The 26,952-nt window shown below is 57.3% G+C and overlaps 1 protein-coding gene across 1 annotated transcript; it reads left to right on the top strand.

The window, feature by feature from the left end:
• Window positions 1-140: 140 nt before the first annotated feature.
• PTK2B (protein tyrosine kinase 2 beta) lies at window positions 141-26,321 on the top strand. The gene is made up of 32 exons (XM_034060361.1): window positions 141-569; window positions 11,941-12,068; window positions 12,559-12,806; window positions 13,619-13,797; window positions 13,903-13,990; window positions 14,379-14,458; window positions 14,643-14,705; window positions 15,007-15,061; window positions 15,652-15,792; window positions 16,339-16,413; window positions 16,496-16,597; window positions 16,835-16,952; window positions 17,170-17,209; window positions 17,298-17,344; window positions 17,616-17,669; window positions 18,003-18,100; window positions 18,193-18,277; window positions 18,744-18,844; window positions 18,933-19,048; window positions 19,269-19,369; window positions 19,555-19,644; window positions 20,096-20,300; window positions 20,726-20,834; window positions 20,964-21,029; window positions 22,034-22,159; window positions 22,925-23,071; window positions 23,751-23,786; window positions 24,062-24,089; window positions 24,453-24,508; window positions 24,752-24,898; window positions 25,163-25,243; window positions 25,331-26,321. Exons 2-32 carry the CDS (start codon window positions 12,050-12,052, stop codon window positions 25,544-25,546), a joined length of 3,117 nt encoding a protein of 1,038 aa, XP_033916252.1. The 5' UTR covers window positions 141-569; window positions 11,941-12,049; the 3' UTR covers window positions 25,547-26,321.
• Window positions 26,322-26,952: the final 631 nt, after the last annotated feature.

Raw genomic sequence — 26,952 nt, 5'->3', positions numbered from 1 at the left:
CCTCAATGTCCAGCTGTACAGGGGTCCTCAGAGGAGCAGGCACTAAAGGGGGGCCCGGTGCACCCCAGGAGCAGGGAGGTGTTGCTGTGCCCCGGGGGTGTGGCGGTGCCCCGTGACCCCGCCGCCTCTTGCTCCATTCTCCTCCTTCCTGCCTCGGGTTCTTCCGCGGTGCCGGGGCGGCCCCCCCTGACCCATGGTTCTGGTGGGGGGGCCCTGCAGCGGGCAGCCCGCAGCTCCCCCCAGGTACGAGCGGGACCAGCCGGAACGCGGCTGCCTTGGGCTCCCTGCCCAGATTCCTGACCGATCCCAAGGCCTGCCCCGACCCGCCCGCGGGACCGAGGTGGGGAAGGTGAGGTGAGGGGTCCCGGGCCTTCCTCACCTCCTGCCTCCTCGTCCCGGCGTCGGGGCACCCATAGCGAGCCCTTTCCGGAAGCAGGCAGCGGGGAGGAGTGGTTTCAGCACCGGTACCAACCCGTGGGACACGCACCCATCGGGGCACCCTCCCCACTGGCAGCGCAGGAGCGGGGCTGGCCCGAGGGGACAGCGGTGACTCCGGTGCCCTCGCCAAGGTGAGAGCTTCTGCCCGCTCTAGGGGGGCCGCTTGGGTGCTGGGGAGATGGAGGAGAGCCAAGGCGAGGGTGCAGGAAAGGGGCAGCGGGCCCATGGTGTGTTCCTGCCGCCGTGCTGGGTGGGGAGCCTGGGGCACCAGGGCCGGGTGCCGGGAGTTGCCAGGCTCTGCTGTCTCCTGCCGGCCTCAGTGTTTGCCCAGCGGCAGGGCCGTTCCTGCCTGCGCTCACCCGCACCGTGCCCCGGGGCACATGGGGGGAGCCGGAGCCGGGAGCGCTGCAGCCCTGGGGTGATGCAACAGCCCCGTGCTGGGGTTCGATGCAGCCGGGGGTGCACGGTCCCAGCGGCACACGCTGCTTCCGCTAGCACAGCCCTGGCTGGGTAACTGCCCCACTCCTCCCAGCGGGAACGGGCGGCCCCACTGCCAGGTCCTGCAGGACAAGGACATCCAGGGGATGTCTGATCCTATGGGCATGGACTGGAATGGACTTCGGCGTCCTGGAGGTGCTGTGTGGGGATCGGACTGTCCCAGGAGGTGAGGAGGAGCTGGTGACATGCAGGAGGCAGGGAAGGATGGATGTGTGCCCTGGGGCTGCACTGGACAAGGCACTGGTGATAGGGCATGGAGGTGGGGAGAGGTCAGCACTGGTGACTGGGCCTGAGCATGGGGTGTCTGGAGGTTTCATAGGCAAGGCAATGCTGCAAGGGAGTGTCCTCTACCTCCATCTCGGCCCAGATCTGAGCCCAGCACAAGGACAAGGTGGCTATTGGAGCCCCGAGATCTGTTGGGTAAGGGACAACCAGTGCAGTGTCCCACTGCATCCATCACATACCCCTCCTTTGATCTGGAGGAAGCCCGGGGAAGGCATGACATAGGGGCTTGCTGGGGCACAGAAACACCCCAGGAACAGCCCCATCCCCACCATTGCTCCTGCTGGCATCAGCCACATGGTGAAGGCCAGGGGGATGCTGTGAGTTCACCCCTGTGGTGCTGTGATGAGAGATCCTCATAGCCAGAGCCAAAACCAGGCACTTGCAAGTTTCCTGGTTCCAGGCAGGGAACGGCATCATCGGGATGCAGATCACTCTTTGGGTTGGAGTCTGCAGCCCTGGTTTGCAGCTCACAGCCTTGTCTGTATGGGCATAGGTGAGAGTCAGAGCAGGACGAGCTGCAAGGGACCTGGCTGCGTATGTGCCTGGGGAGCAGTGGAGAGCAGGGTATGTGTGCGGCAGCAGGAGACAGGGGCTGCACAGCGTCTCAAAGGACAGTCAGTGCATGGTGGTGATGTGCATGGGAAGCACACCCTCACCTTTGCCAGTGGTGCTTCGCCCACGCTAATGAGACACATGCGTGTGCAAGGGTCTGGTGCACAGGGCCACAAGTGCCACTGTCCCCAGGCTCTGTGTTTCCATGCCTTCATGCTCAGCTGTTATTAATGTTCAGCATAAAGGCTCTTCAGGCGCTGGGGGCTGGGAAAGCAGTGTCTGAATCATTTTGCTTTTTCCCTGGCAGAGTTATTACTCATGAGGGGTAGACGGAGCTGGGAACCTTTCATGCAAAGCCTTGCTTGTGTTTCACATTGCAGTGGTGGCAGACCTCATGTGATACCCACGTCTCCTCCACCGAGGCATCCTGGCACGCAGCAGGGGTATAACCTGGGGTGCCTGGCACAGAAAACTCAGGGAGACCTTTCCCTGGGGAGCCATAGGGATAAATCAGGTTTTTCCCGCGGAAAATCGCAATCCCTCTGGCATGGCTGTGTTTTCCCCTGGGATGGGGTATGGAGGGAGAGGGCCGGTGGCTGTGGTGGCATCGCAGTGAGGCCACCCGGCTCCATTTGGGGAAGTGGTTTCAAAGAGGGAACAGGAACAGGACGACATGTTGGAGTGCAGCTCCCGTCAGCCCCCGGGGAAACCTCGCAGGGCTCGCCTGGACTTTTTGTTTCGGGGCGGTTTGCTGTGCTTGTGCTAACGAATTGTTTCAACAGAACTTAGGTTACCACAGGGAAAAACCCAGCGTCCATGTCCCAGGTGGAGGGAAGCTTCTCCCTGGTTACCACCACCACTAAGGCAGGTTAGCTGATGCACTGGGCTGAACTGGGATGGCCCTGCTGTGCAGAAAGGTGCTGTGCAAGGAAGGAAGTGTTGCAGATTCACATGTACCTGGGAGGCCTGACAGCATGAGCAGGGTTCAGGCTGTGAGTTATTTCATCCCTAGAAGTGTCGTGTCACGGCTCAGAGTGGAGGGTTGCACGGTGATGCCCTGCCACGGGGATGGGAGGTGATGTCCATGGAGGTTTTCAGCATCTTGGCCCTGTTTGTTGATGGAGGAGAGCTCTGATTGTTCCCTGCTCATGTCCCAGCCTGGCACAGAGTCGTGGTACTGGTCCCGCTTGGCTCCCAGCTCCACCACCCAGCCTCAACCTGAGCACTGCCATGGGCAGGAGCTTGCCATGGGCAACCTGACCCTGGTCTTGCATCCTAAACTGTCTCCAGCAAGTATTTGGGGTGCTCTGCCTCTGAGCCTTGTGCAAGCTGCTGCACAGTGGACTACACTGCACATCCAGCCACACTGCACATCCAGCCATGCTGCACATCCAGCCATGCTGCACATCCAGCCACACTGCACATCCAGCCACACTGCACATCCAGCCATACTGCACATCCAGCCATGCTGCACATCCAGCCATGCTGCACATCCAGCCACACTGCACATCCAGCCACACTGCACACCCTGCCATACTGCACACCCTGCCATACTGCACATCCAGCCATGCTGCACATCCAGCCACACTGCACATCCAGCCATGCAACATGCCTGACCATGCTGCACTATGCCCTGTTGCACACCCTGCCATGCTGCACACCATTCCACACTGCACACACCCTGTTGCCCCTGCCCAGCTATACCCCTCGGAGGCCTCTGTGAAGAAAACCATCTCTTCCCTTTGCAGTGCTCAGCCCCACAGAGGCTTTTCCTCCCCCTCTCTCTGTACAGCACTTGCAGAGTTAGAGCTGGTTGGGGCCGGGCTGGGGCTCCTCTCCCTCCTCTAACCCACAGTAGGGCAGAGGAGGAGAGGAAGGGGGATTGCCTTCACCTCCATCTGCCGCTACAGCCAGAGGCAAAATACCTGCCTGGGTTGCCAGGATCTGGCCTGTCCCCATGGGGCCCTGCTGGGGCCGCTTCCAGCAGACTGGGAATTTCCACCTGGCAGAAACAGGGGCATTTTACCGTCTGGTTTTATCTGTGAAGGCTGAAGCACAAAGGGATTTCAGAAGGGAAATCCCCCACCATCCCCAAGCCTTCCACTTGCAGAGATAGCCTGGGATGCTGAACCAGCTCCAGCAGTGAGAGCATCACTGCCCTGGCCCTGCACTGGGATGGGTGCCGTGAAATGAACTCCTGGGACCTGCTGCCCTGGTCCAAATCAAAAGAAAACCTCGAGGTCAAAAACCAGGGACCTTCTGGTGAAAACAAATCAGAAATCAACCAATTCGGGTGAATTTGAGGGGAATAAATGTCCCATTTTGGCTTGAGCTGGTTCTTCTGCAGCTCATGCCAGGCAGGGAGAGGGTTGAAGGTACCTCAGAGAGTCGTCTGCCTTATTTTGTTATTTAAATTACATTTGAAAGGTTTATCTTTATGAGAAAAAGGCTGAAAACTTTGCAAAGGGTAAAAAGGTTCCAGTCTGGGGGTGAAGGCTGGTGTGAGGCTGTGCAGCAGTGCTAGCAATGACTGACGAGCACGAACATAAAATGCCCCATCCCCGGCAGTGTTCAAGGCCAGGCTGGATGGGGCTTGAAGCAACCTGGTCTACTGGAAGGTGTCCCTGTCCATGGCAGGGGGTTGGAAATGGATGAGCTTTAAGGTCCCTTCCAGCCCAAAACATTCTCTGATGGGTGGTACCAGAGCTGCTAATGCACACACCAAGTATAATAGTGGAGCTTGGCAGTTTGGAAAGGGAATTGAATTTCAAAGCAGGGCTCAGGGGTGACTTCCAAGCTGATGCTTGGTTGTGTTTCACCCGCAGAAGCCATCACAGTGCAGTGTGAGCTCAGATGAGGGCTTTTCCAGGCTGCAGAGAAGTGGCTGGACCTTGAAATTCCCAGTTGGTGCAGGGAAAGCACTGCAGGAGCTGCAGTTTGGCACCCTCCCTGGAAAGTTCTGCTGGAAAAAGCCACAACATAGCCGGGAGTTTTGGGGGAGATGAGTTTGCTTCATGAAGCTGAGGTGAATTTAAGTGGAATTAGTGTAAGCCCCCAGGAGTAGTCCCCTGCCTGCAGAGGGACCCTGATGGGTGCCTCAGTTCGGTGATGCCAACCACATGCCACTGTACATCCTGATGCCAGCTCCATCCCAGCCTCACTCATTGGGCAGTTCTGCCCCAGACCCTCTGTTTTCCTCTTCCTCCTCCTTCCCGAAGGGAAGCAGGAGCAGCAGCTCTGGCTGTTCCCATGGGTTGCTTGGCGACTGGGATGCTTAGCGACCAGGACCCACCAGCACGCTTCCAGCCAGGCCAGAAATGATGCTGCAAGCTCTTGCCTGCTCCACTTCCTTCTGCTGCAGAAAGGTTACTGGGAAATACACTTGTCCTGTTCCTGGGAAGCTGTTTCCCTTACCCAAAGAGAAACTTTGGGTGCTGTTCATGGCTTGTTTTTAGACTGGCAGTGTTGCGTTAGTTTGGGTGGTTTGGCTTGGTGGGGAAGGTTAAGCCCTGGACCCACACCAGCTCCTTGCCCTGGGGTTGCTGCCTCAGCCCTATCCTCCTTGCATCATCCCAGTGCCAGAAACATCTCTAGCACCCGCCCTTCAGCTACCCTTAGGGGCTTCCAGAGCCTCCCAGGCCTGATGTGGGGAGCTGTTGGCACATTTGACCCTTTTTCCTTACACTTCAGTTGCATTGTTCTTGCTTGGAGTAGGGTTGGATCCATTTCTGGTGGTGGATGTACGTAGAAAAACCCAAGCACCAAGTGGTAATTGCATTATTACTTGTAAGAATGAATGAGAGCCCAGGATGAGCCCTGTGATATGGGATTGTAGCACCTCTGTGAGGCTGTGAGACTTTGGTCCCTTCCTAAGGTGGGCTGGAATCCAGATCTCAGAGCTGGTCTGTGGTCGGTTTTGTGTCTGGCAGCTGCAGGAAGTGGGCAGGGGAATATAAAACACAGTTTGCTGGCTCAGTTGTGAGTTGTGTCTCTTGTGCCATTTCAGATGAGGGATTTAGGGCGAAATCCTCTTCTGCAAAGCCTGGGGCTACCTGAGGGGCTGTGCCTTTTCACACTGCTCCCAGTTGGAGCAGCTAGGATAAGCAGGCAGTCTCCATTGGGGTGCAGACCAGAAGGGACCATTGTAGCAAACCTTGCATCTGAAACCTGTGGGGGGGGCGGAGGATTCTGTTCCCCACACTGCAGCCATAGGGCACACCAAATGATGTGGGGTGGCTGCCCTCTGTTGCCCGGGGAGGAGGTGGCTGGGAGCAGTTAGCAGGAGCTCAGGGGGGATACTCTGCCTTCAGGACCAGGCACTGTGTTATCCATGTCCAAAATATGTGGGGCTGGGAGCGCCAGTGCACCCTGATGGGAAGCCTTGCAGCAGCATCCCAGCGCCTCCGGGACCGGCTTTGCGAGCAGCATGCTGTCCCCATCTCCTGGTGAGCCGTTCCTCCCCAGATGGTCCTGCCTCGTCCCATCCCCGGCTCCAGATAAACAGTGCTGCTCTGTGCTGGGAACATGGAGATCTTTCCCCCGTGCCTGAGTCACCCCCTCCCTCTGAGCTGTGTGCGTGGGCTTTGACGGCAGCTCTCCGGGTGTTATTTCGAATTCCCGGGATCGTCTCACTGGCTGTTGGGGCGCAGGTCGCTGTCGCAATATTGGGAGATGGGATATGGGGGGGCAACAGGATGTGAGGCCGTGTCCAGCCTTGCACCCAAAGCCAACCACACAGAGATTTTCCCAGTCTGAAAAGGGGGGTGCCTGTCTGCGGAGGTATCCCCCCTGTTGTAGCAATATGGATGTCAGAAGGGCAGGAATGTGATGGGACCTCAAGAGGGCTGGGGTGCTTGTTGTCCACTGGGGGTGCTTTTGGCCCTTGTCAGGAGCTGCTGCTAAGGGGGGGGGAGATGTTCTGGGGTCCCTTAGCAGAGGGCACAGCACCTCTGTACCTGCTCCAACCCCCCATGAGGCAGCTCCATCCGGAGCCTGTGTCACTTCCTTTGCTTTGCAAGCACACATCACGTGAGGAGCCCTCGTTCCCCAGCCTGCCCCAGTGCTGCCTGCTCAGGGCTGGGAATGGGGGCAGTGGGACCGTCCCTGTGCCCCCCAGCCAGCTCCCACTGCTGGACCGCGTGCCCTGCTGCCATCCTTACATCCCCGGGAGTCACAGAATGGCAGAATTACAGAATGGTTTAAATTGGAAGGGACCTTAAAGCTCATCCAGTTCCACCCCCTGCCATGGGCAGGGACACCTTCCACTAGACCAGGTTGCTCCAAGCCCCTGAGGTCCAACCTGGCCTTGAACACTGCCAGGGATGGGGCAGCCACAGCTTCTCTGGGCAACCTGTGCCAGGGCCTCAGCACCCTCACAGGGAACAACTTCTGCCTAAGAGCTCATCTCAATCTCCCCTCTGCCAAGTTAAAGCCATTCCCCCTTGTCCTGTCCCTACAGGCCCTTGTCAAAAGCCCCTCTCCAGATTTCTTGTTGGCCTCTTTAGGCACTGGAAGCTGCTCTAAGGTCTCCCCTTAAGGAGCCTTCTCTTCTCCAGGCTGAACAAGCCCAGCTCTCTCAGCCTGTCTCCATAGCAGAGCTGCTCCAGCCCTCAGAGCATCTTCATGGCCTCCTCTGGACTCACTCCAACAGCTCCATGTCCTTCTTACATTGAGAACAGATGCTTCAAGTGCCCGTGCTGGGGGAGGACAGGGACGGGATGTGCAAGGGAGCAGTGCTGCGGTCCAGCAGGCTGTGGGATGGCAAGTAGGGCAGTGTCATTACACCCATGGCAGTCTCATGTCTGGCTCAAGCTCAGCTCCCAGGCACTGCAGAGGTCCCGGCAGCACCCTGAGGCCACACGCTGCATTTTTGTGTTGTCAGCCAGGGTCTGCAGCAGGGAGGGGAAAACCTGCTCCCCCTGCCCGCTGGGGACAGGGCTGAAATGATGGATGGGACCTGGGCACGGCAGGTTTGGGGTAAATAATGGGGAATGAGACACAAGTCTGTGAGCGTGGTGGACCAGTGCAGGGACCTCTTGGAGAGCACCCATCCCTGCTCCTAGTAACGTGGTGGAAACTCCCTTGTTTCAGTGCCGAAGCAGGGCTGGAGCATGGTGCTGTAGGTGCCAAACACGGTGAGAGCATTTCTGTTACTCTGAGAACCTGAGCAATAAAGTAATGAGTCATTTAAATACCTGCATAGATAGGGAAGGGCCTGCTCTGCCCTGCCTTAGCTGTCGCCTGCCATTGAGGAATGCTGCTTCCTGGGGTGACTCAGGCTGGGATGGAGTCCCCATGACAGGGTTGCTCCTGGAGGTGTGTTTTCCTTGCATGGAGCCTGGATCCATCTTGGTGGCTGTGAAAGAAGGGGCAGCATGGTTTGGGGTGCAATGTGCCAGGTCCTGGTATGAGAGTTGATAGACCCCGTGGGCTGAGCTGGCAGCTGAGATCCTACTTGGTGGCCATCAGGGTAAGTTTCAGGTCACCCCATCCCCTGTGCTGGGGTTGGATTCCCCTCGGCACAGCCGCTTTGGGGTGGCACCCAGGCTCTGGGCTGTGCAGAGGAAGGGATGTGAGATGCCAGCTCCGCCTGCTGCCTGCATCCACCGCCTGCTGGGACCACCCAGCCTTCGGTCCGGCCTCCCGGGCGCTATGCAAATGCCTCTGTGCGCACTTGTCAGCCGCAGCAGGAAGCACCAGCTCCATCAGCGCACACCTCACTGTGAGCGCTGCCTTTCCTCCCGTGCCCCGGGTGCCATGGGGCCCGATGGTGGGACCGAGCTCCTCGCCTCGGGGAGGTGGGATGAGCGCTGAGCACGTGCAGACTCGTCACGTTGAGGTGGGGAAGGGGCTCGGTGGGGTTTCGGTGTGAGACCCTCACTGTCAGAGCAGGTACGTGTCCGTAGGGATGGAGGGAGCAGCACTGGCGGCACCAAACTTTTCCAAGACTATGGGAGAGACTGGAAAAACTTCCTGATCCAGGGCTGTGCCAGAGCACGGGATGGGGGTGGCTCTGAGCAGCCATGGGGACCTTTTGTGGTGTCACCCACAATGAAGGGTGCCAGGGGTGACGCAGAGGCTGCAGAAGGGGATGTTGGCGGTGGTGGCAGCAGTGCAAGCTCTCAGTTTCGTTTCGGGGGCTCCTTCATCGCCGTGTGCCTGTCTGGGGCTGTGTCACACATCCGACAGGACTGTGCCTGCTGGGAACAGAGACAGGGTCCAGTGGGAAGCATCCCCATGCCAGAGTGGGGGTGAGTGGGCAGAGGGTGGAGGTACAAGGGGCTCAGGTTGTGGCCGTGGCCCCTTCTCCAGCCCCAAAGCTGAGAGGCAGAGTATGGCTAGGTCCATATGGGACAGTGATATGGCCCCAGGCACTGTGCATCTGGTGCAGGCAGGGTGCAGGCACTGCCTTTACTGCATTCCTGGCTTTATTTGGAATGGGCATTTTGGCACATGGAGGGACTACAAGGCTGTGGGGTGCTCGTCTGGAGGGAGGGAGCCATCCCCCATTGTTCATGCTGGGGACATTGAGACACAGGATGTGCCCTTGCTTATGCCAGCTGCCTCCAGCTCTGTCTCTGACTGTGATGGTCAGGGATGCTCCCTGCAGGATGCTGCCTGCATCCCACTCATCAGGGTAGGGACACACAGCGGACATCCATCCCTTGTCCTGGCCCCATGAGAGTGTGTGGGGACAAGTTGTGGGAATGGGGCTGGAGGAAGAAAGCAGAAAGTGAGAAAAAAAAGAGGCAAAACAAGATAGTTTTGGTCTGTGTGCCCTGAGAAATGCCAGCACACTTGTGAAGGCACCACTGCCCCTCAGCTGAGAGCTGGGCTCCCCACACCCAGGGGCTGGCTTGGGCCAACATCCCACTTCACCGACCCCAGGATGGCCCCTCTGAAACCCAGAGGACACAGGGCTCATTTTTGAGCTATTTAGTGGAAATACCTTTATTTTAGATATTTCTTGGAGGAGAAGTTCTTCGGGTTCTGCCTCTGCTGCAGCGCAGCGGGAGCTGCAGGAAAGCCTGGAGGGAGGCGTTTGGGTGCGTGCTGCTGAGCTGGGATGGGGGAGTTGCTGGCTTTGCTTGACCCTGTTGCTGGTCGAGCCTGGTTGAACTGGAAACACTTGTTTAGCACACTGCTAACTGCTGGACAACCGCGGTGTGGATGCAGTCTGTGGGCTGGTGTCACTCAGGGATGGAGCATCCGTGATATTGCTCCTCATCTTCACCAGCATGGCAGATGATGTTATTGGGGAGAGGGGGTGCTATGGTCACTGCAGCCAGCCCTTGCAGCCTGCATGAGAGCTGGTCTTGGCTAAAAAGAGCATCAACAGAGAGCTGACCATCGAGGTGTTCTGCAAAGGATGTGGGTTGCTGCACAGTCCTGCCTGTGCAGGCTGAGACACTGCGTGAAACAAACCCCAAACCAGGTGTGAGATTCATATGAATTCACTTGCATGTGACCACTGGTGTGGCTGGACTCACTGCTGGCCTGAGTCTTGCTCGGGTCCATAGTTAACATCCCAGCATCCCGTTACTGTCATAGCGATGCTCCATCGCAGTCATGGAGATGCAGAGCTTCATTCCCTGTTCCCTCAGAGAAACCTGGAAAACAAAGTCTGCACCATCCATACGTTGCACCGCTGCCAGCAAACCCCTTTGTACAGACCTGAAAGTGCCAGGCTATGCCACGCTTATTTTTAGGGCAGTGACTCAGGAGAGATGCTTTAAAAAGCCAAAGCTCGCGGGAGGCAGCACACAGCATCCCGTGAGCATGCAGGATTGTACCAGGCTGTAATTACAGTGGAGCTGCCTCTAAGCGCTATACAAATAATGGTGCAAATCCAGTGAGGAAGGGGAAATGGGGGAATGGGGAGAGAAAACCTCAGTGGTCAGGCTGGGAAAGGTTCCTGCCAGCAGCTCCTTGCTGCATGTTTTTATTGCCATCTCCCACTTGGTTTTGTAGAGGCCCAGTGCCAAAGGCATCTGGCAGCAAGGTTGGGCTGTGTTGTCCTGGGTGAGGTGAAGGATGCTCTGATTCTGTTTGCCTGTTGGTCAGTGAGAAGCTCCCCATGACCCAGCAGTGTGTGCTTGAGCCCAGAAACCAACCATGTCCTGGGCTGCATCCCCAGCAGCGTGACCAGCAGGTTGAGGGAGGGGATTCCCTCTGCTCTGCTCAGATCCCCCTGCTGCAGTGCTGCATCCAGCTCTGGGGCAACAACATAAGGATGTGGAGCTGTTGGAGAGAGTTGAGAGGAGGCCACAAAGATGCTCTGAGGGCTGGAGCAGCTCTGCTGTGGAGACAGGCTGAGAGAGCTGGGCTGGTTCAGTCTGGAGAAGAGAAGGCTCCAGGGAGACCTTAGAGCAGCTTCCAGTGCCTAAAGGGGCTGACAAGAAATCTGGAGAGGGGCTTTTGACAAGGGCCTGTAGGGACAGGACAAGGGGGAGTGGCTTGAAACTCCCTCCAGCCCTGCCAGGAATCCCTGTACCATGCTGAGACATTTCCGTGTAGCAGACCTGGCGTGACACATGAGAGCTGCACTGCTCTGGTTTGCAAACAGTTCGCGGCTGTTTAATCAGTAACCCAAAGTCCCAGCTCAGGTGGAGCTCCACCTGATGGGTGAACTTCCACCTGTCTTGATTTCATGCCCCAGAAAGATAACTTTGGAGCAGCTCTTTGCAGACCTGGATCCATCCCACACACCTGTCTGCGCTGGCTGGTTTTCACTCCTTGCAAAGCCCTGTGCATTCCCAGGAAGCCAGTGGCTGGGCTGGGACAAGCTCCTTTTCTCTTTGGGGTTATGTGAGCTGAGTTTGCCTGGCCTCAGCCAGGCTGCATGTCCAGAGAGGTGGAGAAAGCCACCTGGAGCAAACCCTCCTCTGTGCCAGCCCTGCCCAGCTTGCAGCCCAAAAGCCACACAAAGAGGATAATTTTGGGCCCATCTGGATCTTCCAACAGCATGCCACATTAATTGTTACTCTCAGCAGAGGGAGAGCTCGAGCCTCTTCCCTTCCAGCTCAAATGACATTTTTTGGGGTTCAGAGGGTTTTATCCCTCTAAAAACAAAAGAACAAATCAATACAAATCAGTATCTTCCTTGCAGGGGAGAAGGGAACTTTTTGCTTGCCCCATTGTGCTTTTTACTGTTTTTTTTCCCCAAAGCTCTCTGCTAAATTCAGCTTGGTTGAGGGGTCATAATGTTGAACTGCAGCTGCAGGTACCTGTGATGGGAAACCTTCACCCTGCAGCCTGAAACCTTCACCCGGGTTTCATGTGTGGGGGAGAAAATGGTGAGTGCCGGGGACACAGAGGTGTTGTTCTGGAGGTGATGGGGACACAGGTGTTGCTCTGGAGGTGACAAGAACACACATGTATTGCTATGGAGATGCTGGGAACACAGGTGTTGCTCTGGAGGTGACAAGAACACACATGTATTGCTATGGAGATGCTGGGAACACAGAGGTGTTGCTCTGGAGGTGATGGGGACACAGAGGTGTTGCTGTGGAGGTGACAAGGACACAAGGTTTGGCTCAGATGAGCTGGCCTTGGGGTCCTGGTGGTGGCAGTGGCCATGTATGGCCATGGGGGTGCAGCGAAAGGGGGGACAGCCTTTGTCACACTCTCTCTTTCTTTACTTTCTCTGTCCATCTCCATCCATCTCCATCCATCTCTACCTCTCCATCCCTTCCCTTCCCCACGCTCCCTGGGGTGTCCCTGCTGTCTGCACCCCACCCTTCCTCTCCCCACCCCATGGGTGACTCCCTACGGTCTCTCCTGCAGGGAAGGGATGCTCAGCTCCTAGCACCCCGGGTGTGCTGAGGATGTCCACCATCCCCGAGGCATTGGGTCGCCCACGGAGCAGCTCCTCCCGCAGCCTAGCTGGAACACTGGAAGCCACCATAGGCATGGGAACGTTGGAGATGGATAAGGAGGAGATGCGCATCCTCAAGGTCTGCTTCTACAGCAACAGCTTCAACATGGGCAAGAACTTCAAGCTGGTGAAGTGCCCTGTGACAACAGAGATCCGGGTACGTGGGCAGGGGGTTGGATGGGGCAGGGAATGGGATGCTGTTTTCTTCACCCGGCATTAGAGATAGCTCCCTTCCAGACACCCTTTCCCATGGCATTGGTGGCCTTCAGAGCCCTGTGGCTGAGAAGCACCAAAACCTGGTGGACACAGAATATTTGGCCATCTCTGGCAGCCATGAGGAGTGAAAAGCACCCAGCTCTGTGGCCACAGCACCTCTTGTTGTCCTGCCAGCCAGAACCCAGGTCCTTCTGCCCATCCCAGTGGGACTTTGGCACCCAGCATCTGCCCTTTGCTTGTGCAGACATGGGGCTGGGAGTACAGTGAAGGTGATATTGGTGCCTTTCCGTCATGGACACAGTGGTGTTGGGCTGGAAATGTGTTCCTCATCCTTTCTACCTGTAATGCTGTGGCATCTCAGCTGGGGGAAGATGTGTGGGCACTGGGGACCAGCACTGGCTTTGTGCTTGGGTGCTGCAGGGACGGTGTCCACCAAGGGAGATGCAACCTGGTCTAGTGGAAGGTGTCCCTGCTTATGGCAGAGGATTGCAACTGGATGAGCATTAAAGTCCCTTCCAACCCACACCATTCTGTGATTCTATGTGGGCTCTTGCAGATCAAGCTTGAGGCATCTTTGGGAGCTTTGCATGGATAGCACTGGGTCAGATAGCTGTGCCCCAGGGCTGTGTTTTCACTCCAGGGACATTCTGTTGCAGTCGTGCTGTATTTCCTGCTCATTTTCCTGCTTTCCAAAGCTCCTTTGGGGCCTGGCTGGGGATGTTTGGGTCTCAGCCCTGCTCCTTTCCACCCCAGGAGGTGATCAGGTCCATCCTGGTGAGCGGCCGCATCGGACCTGACATCAAGCTGGCTGAGTGCTATGGGCTGCGGCTGAAGCACGTGAAGTCAGATGAGATCCATTGGCTGCACCCGGACCTCACAGTGGGTGAGGTGCAGGAGAAGTACGAGTGTCTGCACCTGGAGGCCGAGTGGAGGTAGGACCCGTGGTGGTGCTGTCCCTCTCTGTGTCCCAAACCCAAGTCCCCTTAGAGGGAAAGCTCCTCCAGCCTGGTCCTCATCGGGGTCTCTCCTGTTGCCAGGTATGATCTCCAGATCCGCTATCTGCCAGAAGATTTCATAGAGCGCTTCAAAGAGGACAGGACCACCTTGCTCTACTTCTACCAACAGGTCAGGGGTGGCTCTGGGGGTCTCCTAGCCCCAACCATGTCTGCTCTGCAGCCCCCTGAGCCACCCAGCAGCTCCAGGAGGGTGTTTCCTCCTCTCCAACCCAGAAAACATGATTCCCAAGAGCCCCAAGAACCTTATAGCCCATTTACCTTCACCCATACCCTGTGGTCCCATCCCACTTGCTAGACCTGTGCATCTCCATCAGGGACCGTTCCAACCCCTTCACCCCTCTCTTGTCCCTACGGCATCCCAGTGCGGGATGCAGAAGGGCATGGACCCTGTGAGCATCCTTTGGTAGCATCCCCTGCCATCATCTCCTGTCAGCATCCCTGACAGCATCTCTTGGGAGCATTCCCTACCATTCCTGACTCCCTCATCTCCTCGGCAGCTCCGGAGCGAGTACATGCAGAATTATGCCAGCAAGGTGAGCGAAGGCATGGCCCTGCAGCTGGGCTGCCTCGAGCTCAGGTACGTACCTCGCTCTGTCCTGACCCATCTCCTGCAGCGGGAGGGCTGGGGAGGACACAGGCATGGGGCTGTGGAGGGTTTTGCAGGAGGAAGGAGTTTCCAGCTCTTTCTTTGCCCTGATGGGGGCATGTGGCAGAGGGATGTGAGCACAAGGTGGGTCTCTGATGTCCATCCCTTCTCACAGGAGATTTTATAAGGACATGCCTCAGAATGCTCTGGATAAGAAATCCAACTTCGAGTTCCTGGAGTGAGTAGGCATAGCCTGTCCTGCTGGGCAGAAACCCCCTTATCCCTGAATCCCCCACCCTATCCTGAGGGGATGTGGATCTGCAGATGGCTTTCCTCACCCTCGTGCATCTCCTCATCCTCATTTGCCCTGTGCACAGAAGGGGAGATGGGAACCTTTCACTCTGATCTATGGGGGTGATTTCTCCCCATTCCCCCTCAGCACCCACTTTCCTTGGTGCATCCCCCCCCTACTGCTCTGCAGACTCAGAGCAGGGGTCCCACGGGGCTGTTAATGTGCATGGGGGGTTTCTGCTCCCCAGGAAGGAGGTGGGTCTGGACCTCTTCTTCCCCAGGCAGATGCAGGAGAACCTGAAGGTGAGGACTGTGTGTGGGCACGTGCAGGCTGGTGCATGGCTGCAGGGTGGGTGAGTGTGGACAGACTTGGCTGGGGGTGTTCACGTGCATACCTCAAAGTGCACACCCAGGTTTGCACGTGTGTGTGTATCTGCCTGCACTTGTGCACACGTGTGGTTGTGCTCACACACGTGGTGATGTATCTGCATGCACATACCCGTGTGTGTGTGTGTATGTGTATGGGCATGTCTGCACACGTGTGAAGGTGTATGTGCATGCATGTGCATATGTGCATGTATGTGTATGCTGCATGCATGCAGGCACATGTGCTCGCATATGATGATGCACCTGTATGCACACACATATGCATGCTCATCTGCCCACACTTGTGTACATGTGAAGGAGCACACACACATGGAGGCAGCCTGGCCTGCACACACATGTGGATGTGCATGGATGCAGGTTCACATCTGCAGGTGAATGCACGCATGCATATGACTGTGTGTGCATGTGTCCATGTGTGCCTGTGTCCATGTGCACCCTCTGCACCCCACATTCCCGCTGCGTGCCTGGCCTGTGCCCGGTGTTCCCAGCGGCCGCTGTGCCCGCAGCCCAAGCAGTTCCGGAAGATGATCCAGCAGACCTTCCAGCAGTACGCGCTCCTGCGGGAGGAGGAATGCATCCTCAAGTTCCTCCACACCCTCGCCAGCTTCGCCAACATTGACCAGGAGAGCTACCGCTGCGAGCTCATCGTGAGTCTGCCGGGTGGGATGGGATCAATGGGATGGGGTGGGATGGGATGGGATAAGATGGGTGGACAAAGCCACCCTGCTGTGGGCTGCTCCTGCCATGATTCCCACACTTGGATGGGGACTTGACCACCCCCAACTCAGAAGGGTCCCTGTGGGGAAGGCTTCGGGGGCTTCTGTTCAGAGGATGCTGTGAGCTGAGAGGGGCTGGGGATGTGGTGGGGGCTCTGGAGACCTTCCACATGCAGGGGTCCAAGCCTGGGGGGTAAGAGCCAGTGCCTGAAGTTTGCTGAACCCCTTTGGGGTGAGAAGGTGGCAACCCAGGAGCGCTGGGAACCCCTTTGTGGCCAGGAGGAGGAAGAACACCTGCAATGGGCTCCTTGCCTTGTACCATCCACCATCCACTTCCCAAACCATCCTCTGTTTAAGTTCCTCTGGGAAGCTGCTTTTCCCCTAAGGTGTCTCACACATTGCAGCAGGTTGAGGGCAAAACTGGCTTTTGGTGTCTTCCCACCCAAATTTGCATCCTCCCTCTGTTTCTACCCTCAGCAAGGGTGGAACATCACAGTGGACCTGGTCATCGGACCCAAGGGCATTCGGCAAATGACGAGCAAGGAGGCCAAGGTATGGGCATGCAATGTGTGCTGGCTGGGGATTGGGGTTGGCTGCTCTTAAACTGGTGACTAAAGCCAACACTTCTCCCCAGCCCACGTGCTTGGCTGAATTCAAGCACATCAAGTCCATCAAGTGCTCCAGCGTGGAAGAGGGCCGGGCTGTGCTGCAGCTGGGGCTCAGCGGCACCCCCCAGGTGAGGAGGCACTGGGAGGGTGCCCAGGGAGCTGAGGGTGTGCTGGGATGGGGGATTCCCTGGTGCCGTGGGGTAGCATCGCATCCCTGCGGGCCACGGAGGACTTGGTGGGTGCCTCCATGTCCACTGAGAGAGGTCCTGCCTCCAGCCTCGGCTGAGGAGAGGCTGTCCCTCATCCCAACATCCCCCTGCCCCAGTGCTGGGCTTACCTGTCCCCCTCCCTACCATCTCCCTCAGTCCCTGGCTATCAAGACAGCTTCTCTGGCTGAGGCGGAGAACATGGCTGACCTCATTGATGGCTACTGCCGGCTGCAAGGGGACTTGGAGACCTCCCTCATCATCTTCCCCAAGAGAGGTGAGCACCCTGGGGGACACCGACCCCAGCAGGATCCCTTTTTGTGTTCCCAGTCCGCACTCTCCATGGCCTCAGCATCACCCATGGCTTTGGAGTGACCCCAGCTGAGACCCACCAAACTCACTGCACATGTGGTCGAGGCATTGGAGGGGGGCCCAGCACCCGTCAGGCTGTGATGGGGTGGCTGGGAGATGACTGCCTGTTTTCTTCTCCACAGAGCGGGAGAAGAGGATCAGCCTGCCACAGATCCCAGCCCTGTGAGTACCGCCTGGCCCCGGAGCAGGGCTGGGACCTCATCCTGCCCCCTGTTCTGCTCCCTCACCCTGACCTCCTCCTGCCCCACAGGCACCTGGAGGAGAGGCAGTCCACAGTGTCAGACAGCATGAGTGTGGGTGAGTTTTCAGCTCGTCTCCTCCCTTCCCACCAGCCCAGGGGATGCTGTCAGGGCTGTAGGACAACAGTGTCCAGGGATTTGGGGGTCTGGTGGAGATGGACACCCCCAGCCCTCTGCCTGGGGGTTCAAGAGGCAGCTGAGCATCCCAGGGGAGGGCCAGGCTGGCATCCTAAAGGCCCTGGTGTCTGTGGGGTGGTCAGACTCCATTGGGATGCAAGAACCTCGGTGAGCTTCCTGAATCCTTGCCTGAAACCTCCTTCTTGCCCCAGACTCTGATATTTATTGTGAAATCCCTGATGAGTCCTCAAGACCGAGGTCTGGAGGTAGGTGCCACCCACTGGGTGCCCTTTAGCCCATCACCATCTCATCCAAGCCCTCCCACCTCCTCCTGCCCACCCCAACTTCCCATCCCATCCCCACCTGCACTGCCCACCTTTGCCTGCACTGCCTGGCCTAGCACCGTGAGGGGCTGAAGGAGCTGGGAATCCCCCCTTGTGCCATGGGGCAGGATCTGTGAATCCTTGCTGAGGGGATGATGGGAGGACGGGTACCCGGAGATCACCATTTCCAGTTTAGCATGGAGGCTCTGCCCATGGAATGGGCAGGGGTACAGGCAGCTTCACTGCCACTTCTGCCCCCTTTCCCTGTCTGTAAAGTCCAGCACTACGGGATCTCCCGGGAGGATGTCACATTGGGCAGGATCCTTGGAGAAGGTTTCTTCGGAGAGGTCTACGAGGGGATCTACACCACCCCTGTGAGTGTCCTGCCCTCTCCCTGCCCTGCCTGCCTCCTCCATGGCTGGGGGGAGTGGGGTAACGCAGCCATCACCCCTCCTTCTCCTTGCAGAAAGGGGAGCGGATTAACGTGGCTGTGAAGACCTGCAAGAAGGACTGCAGCCCGGAGAACAAAGACAAGTTCCTGAGTGAAGCGGGTATGCCCTTCATGGGGGGACAGAGCCTGCTCAGAGCCCCAGCAGGGCTCACACAGTGGGGCAGAGGACTGGCGTAATGTTCGCAGCACTGCAGTGGTGGGGTGTTAGAGACAAAACCATGTCCTGGCATCATCTGGTCCCTGCTTTGGGATGCAATGCAGGATAGGGCAGGAAGGAGGTGGCCCAGGCCCTAGCCCCTGTGACAGGGCTGATGTCCAAAATACCTTGTTTATGGGAGGGATAGCTACAGGGGCAGAGAGAAAAGTTGGATCCATCCATCACCTGGATGGAGATCCCCAAGCTGGAAACCAGGACCCCAACCCCTCTGGGGATGTTACTGGGAATTCCTCCTGCTCTGTCTCCAGCTTCACAGCAGAGACCTGCCCCTCCACCCCAGGACAGAGTCTGGGGCTCCTGAAGAGGGGAGTCCCCCCATTGCAGGGTGGCTGATGTGGTCTCTCCACAGTGTTGATGAAGAAGCTAGACCATCCCCATATTGTGAAGCTCATTGGCATCGCAGAAGAGGAGCCCACCTGGATCATCATGGAGCTCTATCCCTATGGAGAGGTGAGTGAGGCTTTGCCACTGGAGTCCATCCTGTTCCCCTGGCACCCTTCCTGCCCCTGCTCAGTCCCTGCTGCTTGTCCTGTTGCAGCTGGGGCAGTACCTGGAGCAGAACAAGCACTGCCTTGCTGTGCCCGTGCTCATCCTCTATGCGCTGCAGATCAGCAAAGCTCTGGCCTACCTGGAGGCCATCAACTGCGTGCACAGGTAGGGCAGGAGGGAAAAGGAGCTGGGCAGGATGCTGGGATAGCAGGGAAGGCAGGGGACATGGGGGACATGCAGGTGGGCAGCAGGAGCAGGCAGAGGCTGAGGCTGGCAGCATCCTTCGCTGCAGACCCTTTTTTCAGCCAGGCAAGCTGGTTGTCCAGGTGTGAGCTCTCCTTCTCCATCCCTTCTTCTCCCCAGCCAAGGGTCTCTCTCCTTGCAGGGATATTGCTGTGAGGAACGTCCTGGTGGCCTCCCCAGAATGTGTGAAGCTGGGAGACTTTGGGCTCTCCAGGTACATTGAGGATGAGGAGTACTATAAAGGTAAGAGCTGTGTGATGGAGCTGGGGCTTCTTCCAACCCTGTGAGAGTAGAGCAGATGGCAGAGCCAGTACATGATGAGACTCCCTGCAACAGAAAGGGGCTGGGGCAGAGGCTATGCTGAGACCTGGCACCCCTACCATGCCCTCCTGCCCTGAGCACTGCCACTGTCTTGTCTCTCCCTCCAGCATCTGTCACTCGCCTCCCCATCAAGTGGATGTCCCCCGAGTCCATCAACTTCCGACGCTTTACGACGGCCAGTGACGTCTGGATGTTTGGTGTGTGGCTGGGACAGGGATGGAGCATGGTGGGACAGGGACAGAGACAGAGCAGGGTCATGGGCTTCATCCACCTCCTGTGGCATCTTCTCACTGAACAGGGACAAATCCTGCTCTGGAGCAGGGAGCTTATCCCAGCCTTGCCCTTGCAGAATGGGCTCCTTGGGCAGAGCTTCCTCTAACTCAACCATCACTAGGTGCTTCCACCTCCTTCAGTGCATCCAGGATGTTTTGGGGCTGAGTTAAACTCCCTGCAAATATTCATCCCGCTGCCTATCTGCCCATCCCACAGCCCCTCGTGTCTCTCTGTCCATCCCTATCAGGATGGCCAAGGAGCCAAATGACCTGGAATCACACAGCAAAGCATGACACTGTCACCAGGTCCTCAAACCCACAAGCACCGTGCTGGTAGCTTCAGCATCATCTGAGGTTGCTCCTGTTGCTCCCACAGCTGTGTGCATGTGGGAGATCCTCAGCTATGGCAAGCAGCCCTTCTTCTGGCTGGAGAACAAGGATGTGATAGGGGTGCTGGAGAGGGGCGATCGCCTGCCCAAGCCCGACCTCTGTCCCCCCGTCCTCTACACACTCATGACGCGCTGCTGGGACTATGACCCCAGCGAAAGGCCCAAGTTCAAGGACTTGGTTTGCAGCTTGAGGTGAGTGGGAAGGCAGGGGACTGATGATGATGATGATGGGCTGATGATGGTGGTTTGATGGAGGGGTGGGCAAGTGGCTGAAGGAGAAAATGAAGCTGGGCAAGATTCTGGGTCTGGAGTTTTCTGGCCAAGCCTGAACTCAAAGGACTGTTGAGACCATTTGAGCCCACCTGCCTTGGGGGTGGTGGTGCCTGGGCTGAAGTGGAAACACTTTGCTTCCCATGGAGGGGTCTTGCAGGGGAGTCCTGGTGATGCTGGTGTGGCCAGCCAGCATCAAACTACGTCCTCCCAGTCCTTTCCTTTTGCTCTTCCCATAGCTCCTTGCTCCCTTGTGTTTTCCATGGCACATCCATCACTCTCTGGGGTATGCGAGATAAGGCAAAGCACCCTCCGGGGTCTGTCTCTCTCCGTCTCCCCCCGTGCAGTGACATTTACCTGATGGAGAAGGAGCTGGCCAAGGACCAGGAGAGGAACAACCGCCACCGGCCTCCCAGAATCATGGAGCCACCGTCCTTGCAGGAGCCACCTCCAAAGGTGAGCAGAGGGCAGAGCCCATGCAGGCAGGTTCATCTCCGTGCCTCGACCCATTGGTGGGTGCTGCAGAAAGGGGACCTCCCTGGGCTCATGTCCACCATGTGTTCCTCTCTCCTCTCCTCCTCACAGCCCAGCAGACCCAGGTACAAGCCACCACCCCAGAGCAACCTCCTGGCTCCAAAGCTGCAGTTCCAGGTAAGGTGGCACGGCCGAAGCATCCCTCAGGGACATAAACAAGGGGGTCAACACCAGAAACCCCTGTGTGGAGCCCAAGCCCTCAGGGGCTCATGGCTCTGGGGGATCCAAGGTGCTCCACACCATCACCAAATGCCTCCCACGACCTTGGCAGCAGGACACCGCAGCGCTGGGGGCTCAGCCCTGTCCTGCCCTGCCTGACCCTTGTTCTGTCCACCCCTTGGAGCTGGCACAGGCTTTCACCCCAGGGAAGGAGGGTTTTCAGGCTTGGTATCGACAAGTTTGTACATAGGGCTGAGAGGAGAGGAGGTTTGCTGCTCTCTGGTGCTACCTGGGATGAATTTGGCCTCTGCAAGGACCAGTGCTGGTCCCTGGAGCATCTGGGTGAGCTTTCAAGAACAAGTCCAGAGAAGAGCTTTGAAGGTGCTCCAGGGGCTGGAGCAGCTCTGCCATGGAGACAGGCTGAGAGAGCTGGGCTTGTTCAGCCTGGAGAAGGCTCCAGGGAGACCTTAGAGCAGCTTCCAGTGCCTAAAGGGGCTAATAAGAAATCTGGAGAGGGGCTTTTGACAAGGGCCTGTAGGAACAGGACAAGGGGGAATGGCTTTAACCTGGCAGAGGGGAGATTGAGATGAGCTCTTAGGCAGAAGTTGTTCCCTGTGAGGGTGCTGAGGCCCTGGCACAGGGTGCCCAGAGAAGTTGTGGCTGTCCCATCCCTGGCAGTGTTCAAGGCCAGGTTGGATGGGGCTTGGAGCAACCTGGTCTGGTGGAAGGTGTCCCTGTCTGTGGCAGGGGGTTGGAACTGGATGATCTTAAGGTCCTTTCCAACCCTAACTGTTCTATGATTCTATGAATGCCCCATCCCTGCAGCGTAGATAGACAGAGGCTGCTCTTGGTGCCAAAGCTGCTCTCCCCCACATTGTCCGCTCTATCTGTATGTCTGTCCGCACTAACCTAACCCTCCATGGCCATGTTTTGTGCCTGCACCCCCCGCTGCCCGCCCGCAGGTGCCTGAGGGTCTGTGTGCCAGCTCCCCTACGCTCACCAGCCCCATCGAGTACCAGTCTCCAGCCAACTCCCTGCGCACCCCACCACTCAACCGCCACAACGTCTTGAAGCGCCACAGCATGAGGGTAAGAGAGGGATCCCCCCGTCCAGCAGCATCCAGATGATATCCCGGTCTTGGATGGCCTCATCCCAGGCACACTGAGGATCTAGCAGGAGGGATGCTTGCTGCACCACACGCTGCTTCGTGCTGCTGCCTCCAACGCTTCAAGCTCTGTGTTGCTTCTGATCTTGCTGTAGGAAGGACAAATCCTGTCACCCCATGGGTGCTGTTTGTGGGCTGGAGGCATCAAGCCTGTGCAGGGCTCCAGGGTGTCTCCAGCTCCATGCTCTGCATGTCTGCATGCACATGCTGGGGAAGGCATGTTGGTGGATGAGTGGCTGGCATGCTGTCCCCAAACCCAAGCAGGGGATAGGTGGCTGTCATTCCTTGGGGATTTGGGTCAGCTCCTCATGCGCAGTGTTATCACCTGAAATGCCACTGATGGTTTGTAGCCTAAGCTTGGCTATTCTAGCCCTGAATAAGCTGGGTGTTGGGGTACATCCTGTGATGCTCTGCCTATCACACTAGGACAGCCACATTGCTGAGTGCCTCTATGATGAGCTGCTCCTAGGGTGGCTGGGATGCGGTGGTGGGAAATGTGGGGCCAGCTGGTAGTTTCCTCTCCCTGCTGGAAACCCAGGTGCTCCCCAGACTGGGTGTTCATGGCTGCTGGGTTCTGGCGCATGGCTTGCATGCGCAGAGTGGGGCTCTGGCTCCTGTGCCAAAACTGAGGGGTGGGGGGGCACTGGCTCCTTGAGGCCCCCCCATCACCACTGTCTCTGCACACCAGGAGGAAGACTTCCTCCGTCCCAGCAGCAGGGAGGAGGCGCAGAAGCTCTGGGAGATGGAGAGGCTCAAGATGCGGCAGGTCCTGGACAAGCAGCAGAAGCAGATGGTGGAGGACTACCAGTGGCTGCGGCAGGAGGAGAAGTCCCTGGTGAGTGGCCACAAGCTGGGGGCTCTCAGGTCTTGAACTGTTGTGAAGGTGGTTGAAGAGTCACTGCAGGCAATGAGGTTGCTCTTCACGGCTGGAAAACCCGGTTTTCCTTGGAGGAACAGCTCCTCCAGCAGCCAAACCTCTTGCACCCCTGGTAAAGATGCCACGGAGCTGCTTCGTTTCAAAGCGGGTATTTTGAGACTTGGGCAACTTTTAAATGTGTTCAATCACATCTTAATGAGATTTCATAATGCTTTTGAAATCAGGACTGAAGATAGATAGCACGTGAGTAATGCAGCAGCCAGTGGTGAAACAGGCTTGGAAGGAGACTGAAAATCTTTATTCAATCAACTTGTGCAGTTGCTAAAGCAAAGCCCAGCTTCCCTCTGCCCTGAGCAGCTGCACACAGCTCCTGAAACTAAGCTTTGAAGGGGTTTGAGCAGCAGGTTTGAGTTTCTGGTGCCCCAGGAGCAGGCGGGGAGCAGATAGGAGTGATGGGGTGGGATGGAGATGGGACCAGCAATAGCCATAAACCCCCTTCCCTTCCTGCATTCCCAGACCCTGCAGAGATGCGTTCCTGTGATGTGTTCTGTGTGTCACCCAGAAATCAGGAAAATCCCTTTTTTTCTCTATTTTTCCCTTTTTTCACACCTCTCACAAAGCTTCTCCCCCTTTGCAGGACCCAACAGTGTTTATGAACAACACTACTCCTCTGGTGAGTAGTGCCATCCCTAGGGAACCCAGGTTAGGGAGTATTTGGGTGCAGGGGTTCCGCTCCTTCTTTAAGGGGTGTCTGGAGATCCTCATTTGCTTTGGTGTGGAAGGAGGATAAAAACTTATGTATATTCCCTTTGCACTGGGAAAATGAATATGCAAATGTCCATGGGGTTACTGGTGGTGCGGAGCTGCTCACCAGAAGCCCTGGGAAGGGATGGAGATGCTTCCAGCCAGAACTTTGTGCCTCTTACTTGCTGTTTCTTCCCCCCACAGCTGCTCCCAGAGAAGGAGATGGATTACAGTGAGTGCCCACAGATGCATGGGGAATGGGGCTCTCCACCCAGGAGCACCCGCTTTGGGGCTGCACGTGGGGAGCCCTGCACTGAGCCTCAGGGCTGTATCCTTCCCAGCTTTGGGCTCCTCCATGAAAGAAATCCTGGATCATGGAGAGCAGCTTTGCCTGCCCTGGGGTGGGGGGGTCTGCTTGTCCCAGGCATGGGGGACCAGGGGGGTCTGACCCTGCAGGGAGGTGGAACAACCAGGACAGGTCAAGGATATACTGCTGCATGGCAGTGTGGGATGTGGCACAGGTCCCAGGGGTTTTGCATCATGCTCACATGTCATTGGGAGCAGCTGGAGTGACTCTCCTTCCTTTCCCTTACTGATGGCATAGCGGAGTTCACGGGCCCACCCCAGAAGCCTCCAAGACTCGGGGCCCAGGTAAGCCCTCCCTGGATCAGGCCACCATGGTCCCGGTCTCCTCCTCCATCTCTACAGCCTCATTCTGCCTCCTCCACCTCCATCATCCGCCTGCATCTGCAGGATGGCACTTTTCTGACTATCCAGCAGCATCGGGGTGATGGGTGGGAGGTGGATGGGTCTGCCCAGGCCTCCCCATAGGTCTTGGTTTTTCCCTCCTTGCCTCCTTGGTCCATCTGATCCCACTGTATCCCTGCTCCACAGCAGCCCATCCACCCGGCCCCCACTGCCAACCTGGACCGCACAGATGACATGGTCTACAGCAACGTCATGGACCTAGTGCAGGCTGTGCTGCAGCTGAAGAACGAGATCAGTCTCTTGCCCCCAGAGGGGTACATCCTCGTGGTGAAGGTAAGGACAGGGATGAGACAACACCAGGGCTTCAATGGGAATAGGGAAGTTGGGAATGAGTCTGATGAGTGGTTCCCACCAAGCATCCTTATCGGGAAGGTCTTGCATATATAGGAGGGAGCATTTCCAATATTCCCAGCTCCTCCTTTGGATCCTTGGGTCAATGATGGGAGAGTTTCCAGCATGCCCCGCTCCTCCATTGGGTCCTTGGGTCAATATTGAGAGTTATCAATACGTCCTGCTCTTCCTTGGTGTCCTTGGCAGAACGTGGGCCTGTCCCTGCGGAAGCTGATCGGCAGCGTCGATGAGATCCTGCCTGTCCTGCCCGCTGCCTCCCGCACTGAGGTAGGTCCAGGGAGGATGGAAAGGGATCTGGCATGGGGTCATGTGCTGGTGGCACCCCTGTCTGTAACGCCTGTGTGTCACGGTCAGATCGAGGGGACCCAGAAGCTGCTCAACAAGGACATGGCCGATATCATCAACAAGATGCGCCTGGCACAGCAGAACGCCATCACCTCGCTGAGTGAGGAGTGCAAGCGGCAGATGCTGACAGCCTCCCACACCCTGGCTGTGGATGCCAAGAACCTCCTGGATGCTGTGGACCAAGCCAAGGTCCAGGCCAACCTAGTGAAGCTGTGCTTGGAGTGAGAGCAGGGGTGGAGGGAGGGAAGCAGAAGGGGTGGGGAAGGAGAAGAGGGAGAGCATTGCAAAGGAGCTGGCTTTTGTGTCTCCCGTTGCCTCGCCGTCCTGCCCTTCCTGTCCCCGTCCTCCTGCAGCCGCTCGTGTCTTTAGCATCGTCTCGTCGGTCTTCTGAAGAAGGGAGGCATCTGGTGAATGGAAGGGGCTAGGGGGGACCTGGCCATCCCTGAGGGTGGCTGAAGATCCCTTTGGCTCGGCAGCTCTGCTCCCCGCCTGCCAGCAGGTCCGTGTGTCCGTCCATCAGCCCCTCCAAGGATGGCTGATTGCAGGCGGCATGTTGTGATGGGGACCTGGACCCTGCTCCCCACAGCTGGGAGTGGGGGGCTGCGTGGGGGTTCCCAGGGGCCACCAGAGCAGTGGCTGGAGGGACTGTTTGCATTTCCTTGTACATTGTATAGAAGAGTCTATTTAATGATGGGAAGCGGGTCCGTGTGCCATAGCAGAGCCACTTCTAGTGCCTATGGCCGGAGCACACCTGGCCCCAAACTTGCAGAGCACAGGGAGGGATGGGACCCCATGGACCACAGCCTTCGATGGCACAAACCAGGAGAGCAGTGCCTCTTCCAGCTGAGTTTTCTTCAAGCTGCTCTGTGTAAGCAATGATGGCAAACCAAGTCTCTGTTCGGTTTGTGCTTTTGAGTTGGAAACCGTACGGTTTGGGCTTTTCCCCAGCATCCTCCCACAACGTTGTTCGTTCTGGCTGATATAAACCATGCACAAAGTCCTGCTGTGCCCGCGCTTGCCTGTCACCCCCATACAGTGGGGACAAGTCCTGGTCATCAGCACCTCCTTAAGAAGAGTAAGGGTTGTGCTGCTTGGAGCTCTGTGCTGTCATGCCATCATGGGGAAGTGCTTGCCCAGTGGTGGCATCCCTGGGAGAGCTGCTGGGGTGAAACTGGGTCTGCTGCATCACATAATCTCTGGAGCCCCATTTCCCTCCTGCGGAGTTCACAATTCATATGAGGGTTGTGCACTCCCCCAGCTCCCAGAGAAGAGAAGAACTGAACCATGATCTTGTCACAGCATCACAAAATGGTCTGGGTTGGAAGGGACTTCAAAGCTCATCCAGTTCCAAGCCCTGCCACAGGCAGGGATGCCTTCCACTGGAGCAGGCTGCTCCAAGCCCCATCCAACCTGGCCTTGAACACTGCCAGGGATGGGGCAGCCACAGCTTCTCTGGGCACCCTGTGCCAGGGCCTCAGCACCCTCACAGGGAACAACTTCTGCCTAAGAGCTCATCTCAGTCTCCCCTCTGTCAGGTTAAAACCATTCCCCCTTGTCCTGTCCCTACAGGCCCTTGTCAAAAGCCCCTCTCCAGCTTTGTTGTTGGCCTCTTTAGGCACTGGAAGCTGCTC

The sequence above is a fragment of the Melopsittacus undulatus genome, chromosome 3 (assembly GCF_012275295.1).
Source record: "Melopsittacus undulatus isolate bMelUnd1 chromosome 3, bMelUnd1.mat.Z, whole genome shotgun sequence".
Lineage (NCBI taxonomy): Eukaryota > Metazoa > Chordata > Aves > Psittaciformes > Psittaculidae > Melopsittacus > Melopsittacus undulatus.
The sequence above is the reverse complement of the archived record's forward strand: the minus strand, read 5'-3'. Positions and strand labels throughout refer to the sequence as shown.

Bases quoted from the DNA above. Each gene is read 5' to 3' on its own strand.
- PTK2B (XM_034060361.1), top strand. The intron at 16,414-16,495 runs GTATGGGCATGC...ACTTCTCCCCAG, and splicing joins TGACGAGCAAGGAGGCCAAG to CCCACGTGCTTGGCTGAATT. The intron at 18,278-18,743 runs GTATGCCCTTCA...GTCTCTCCACAG, and splicing joins CAAGTTCCTGAGTGAAGCGG to TGTTGATGAAGAAGCTAGAC.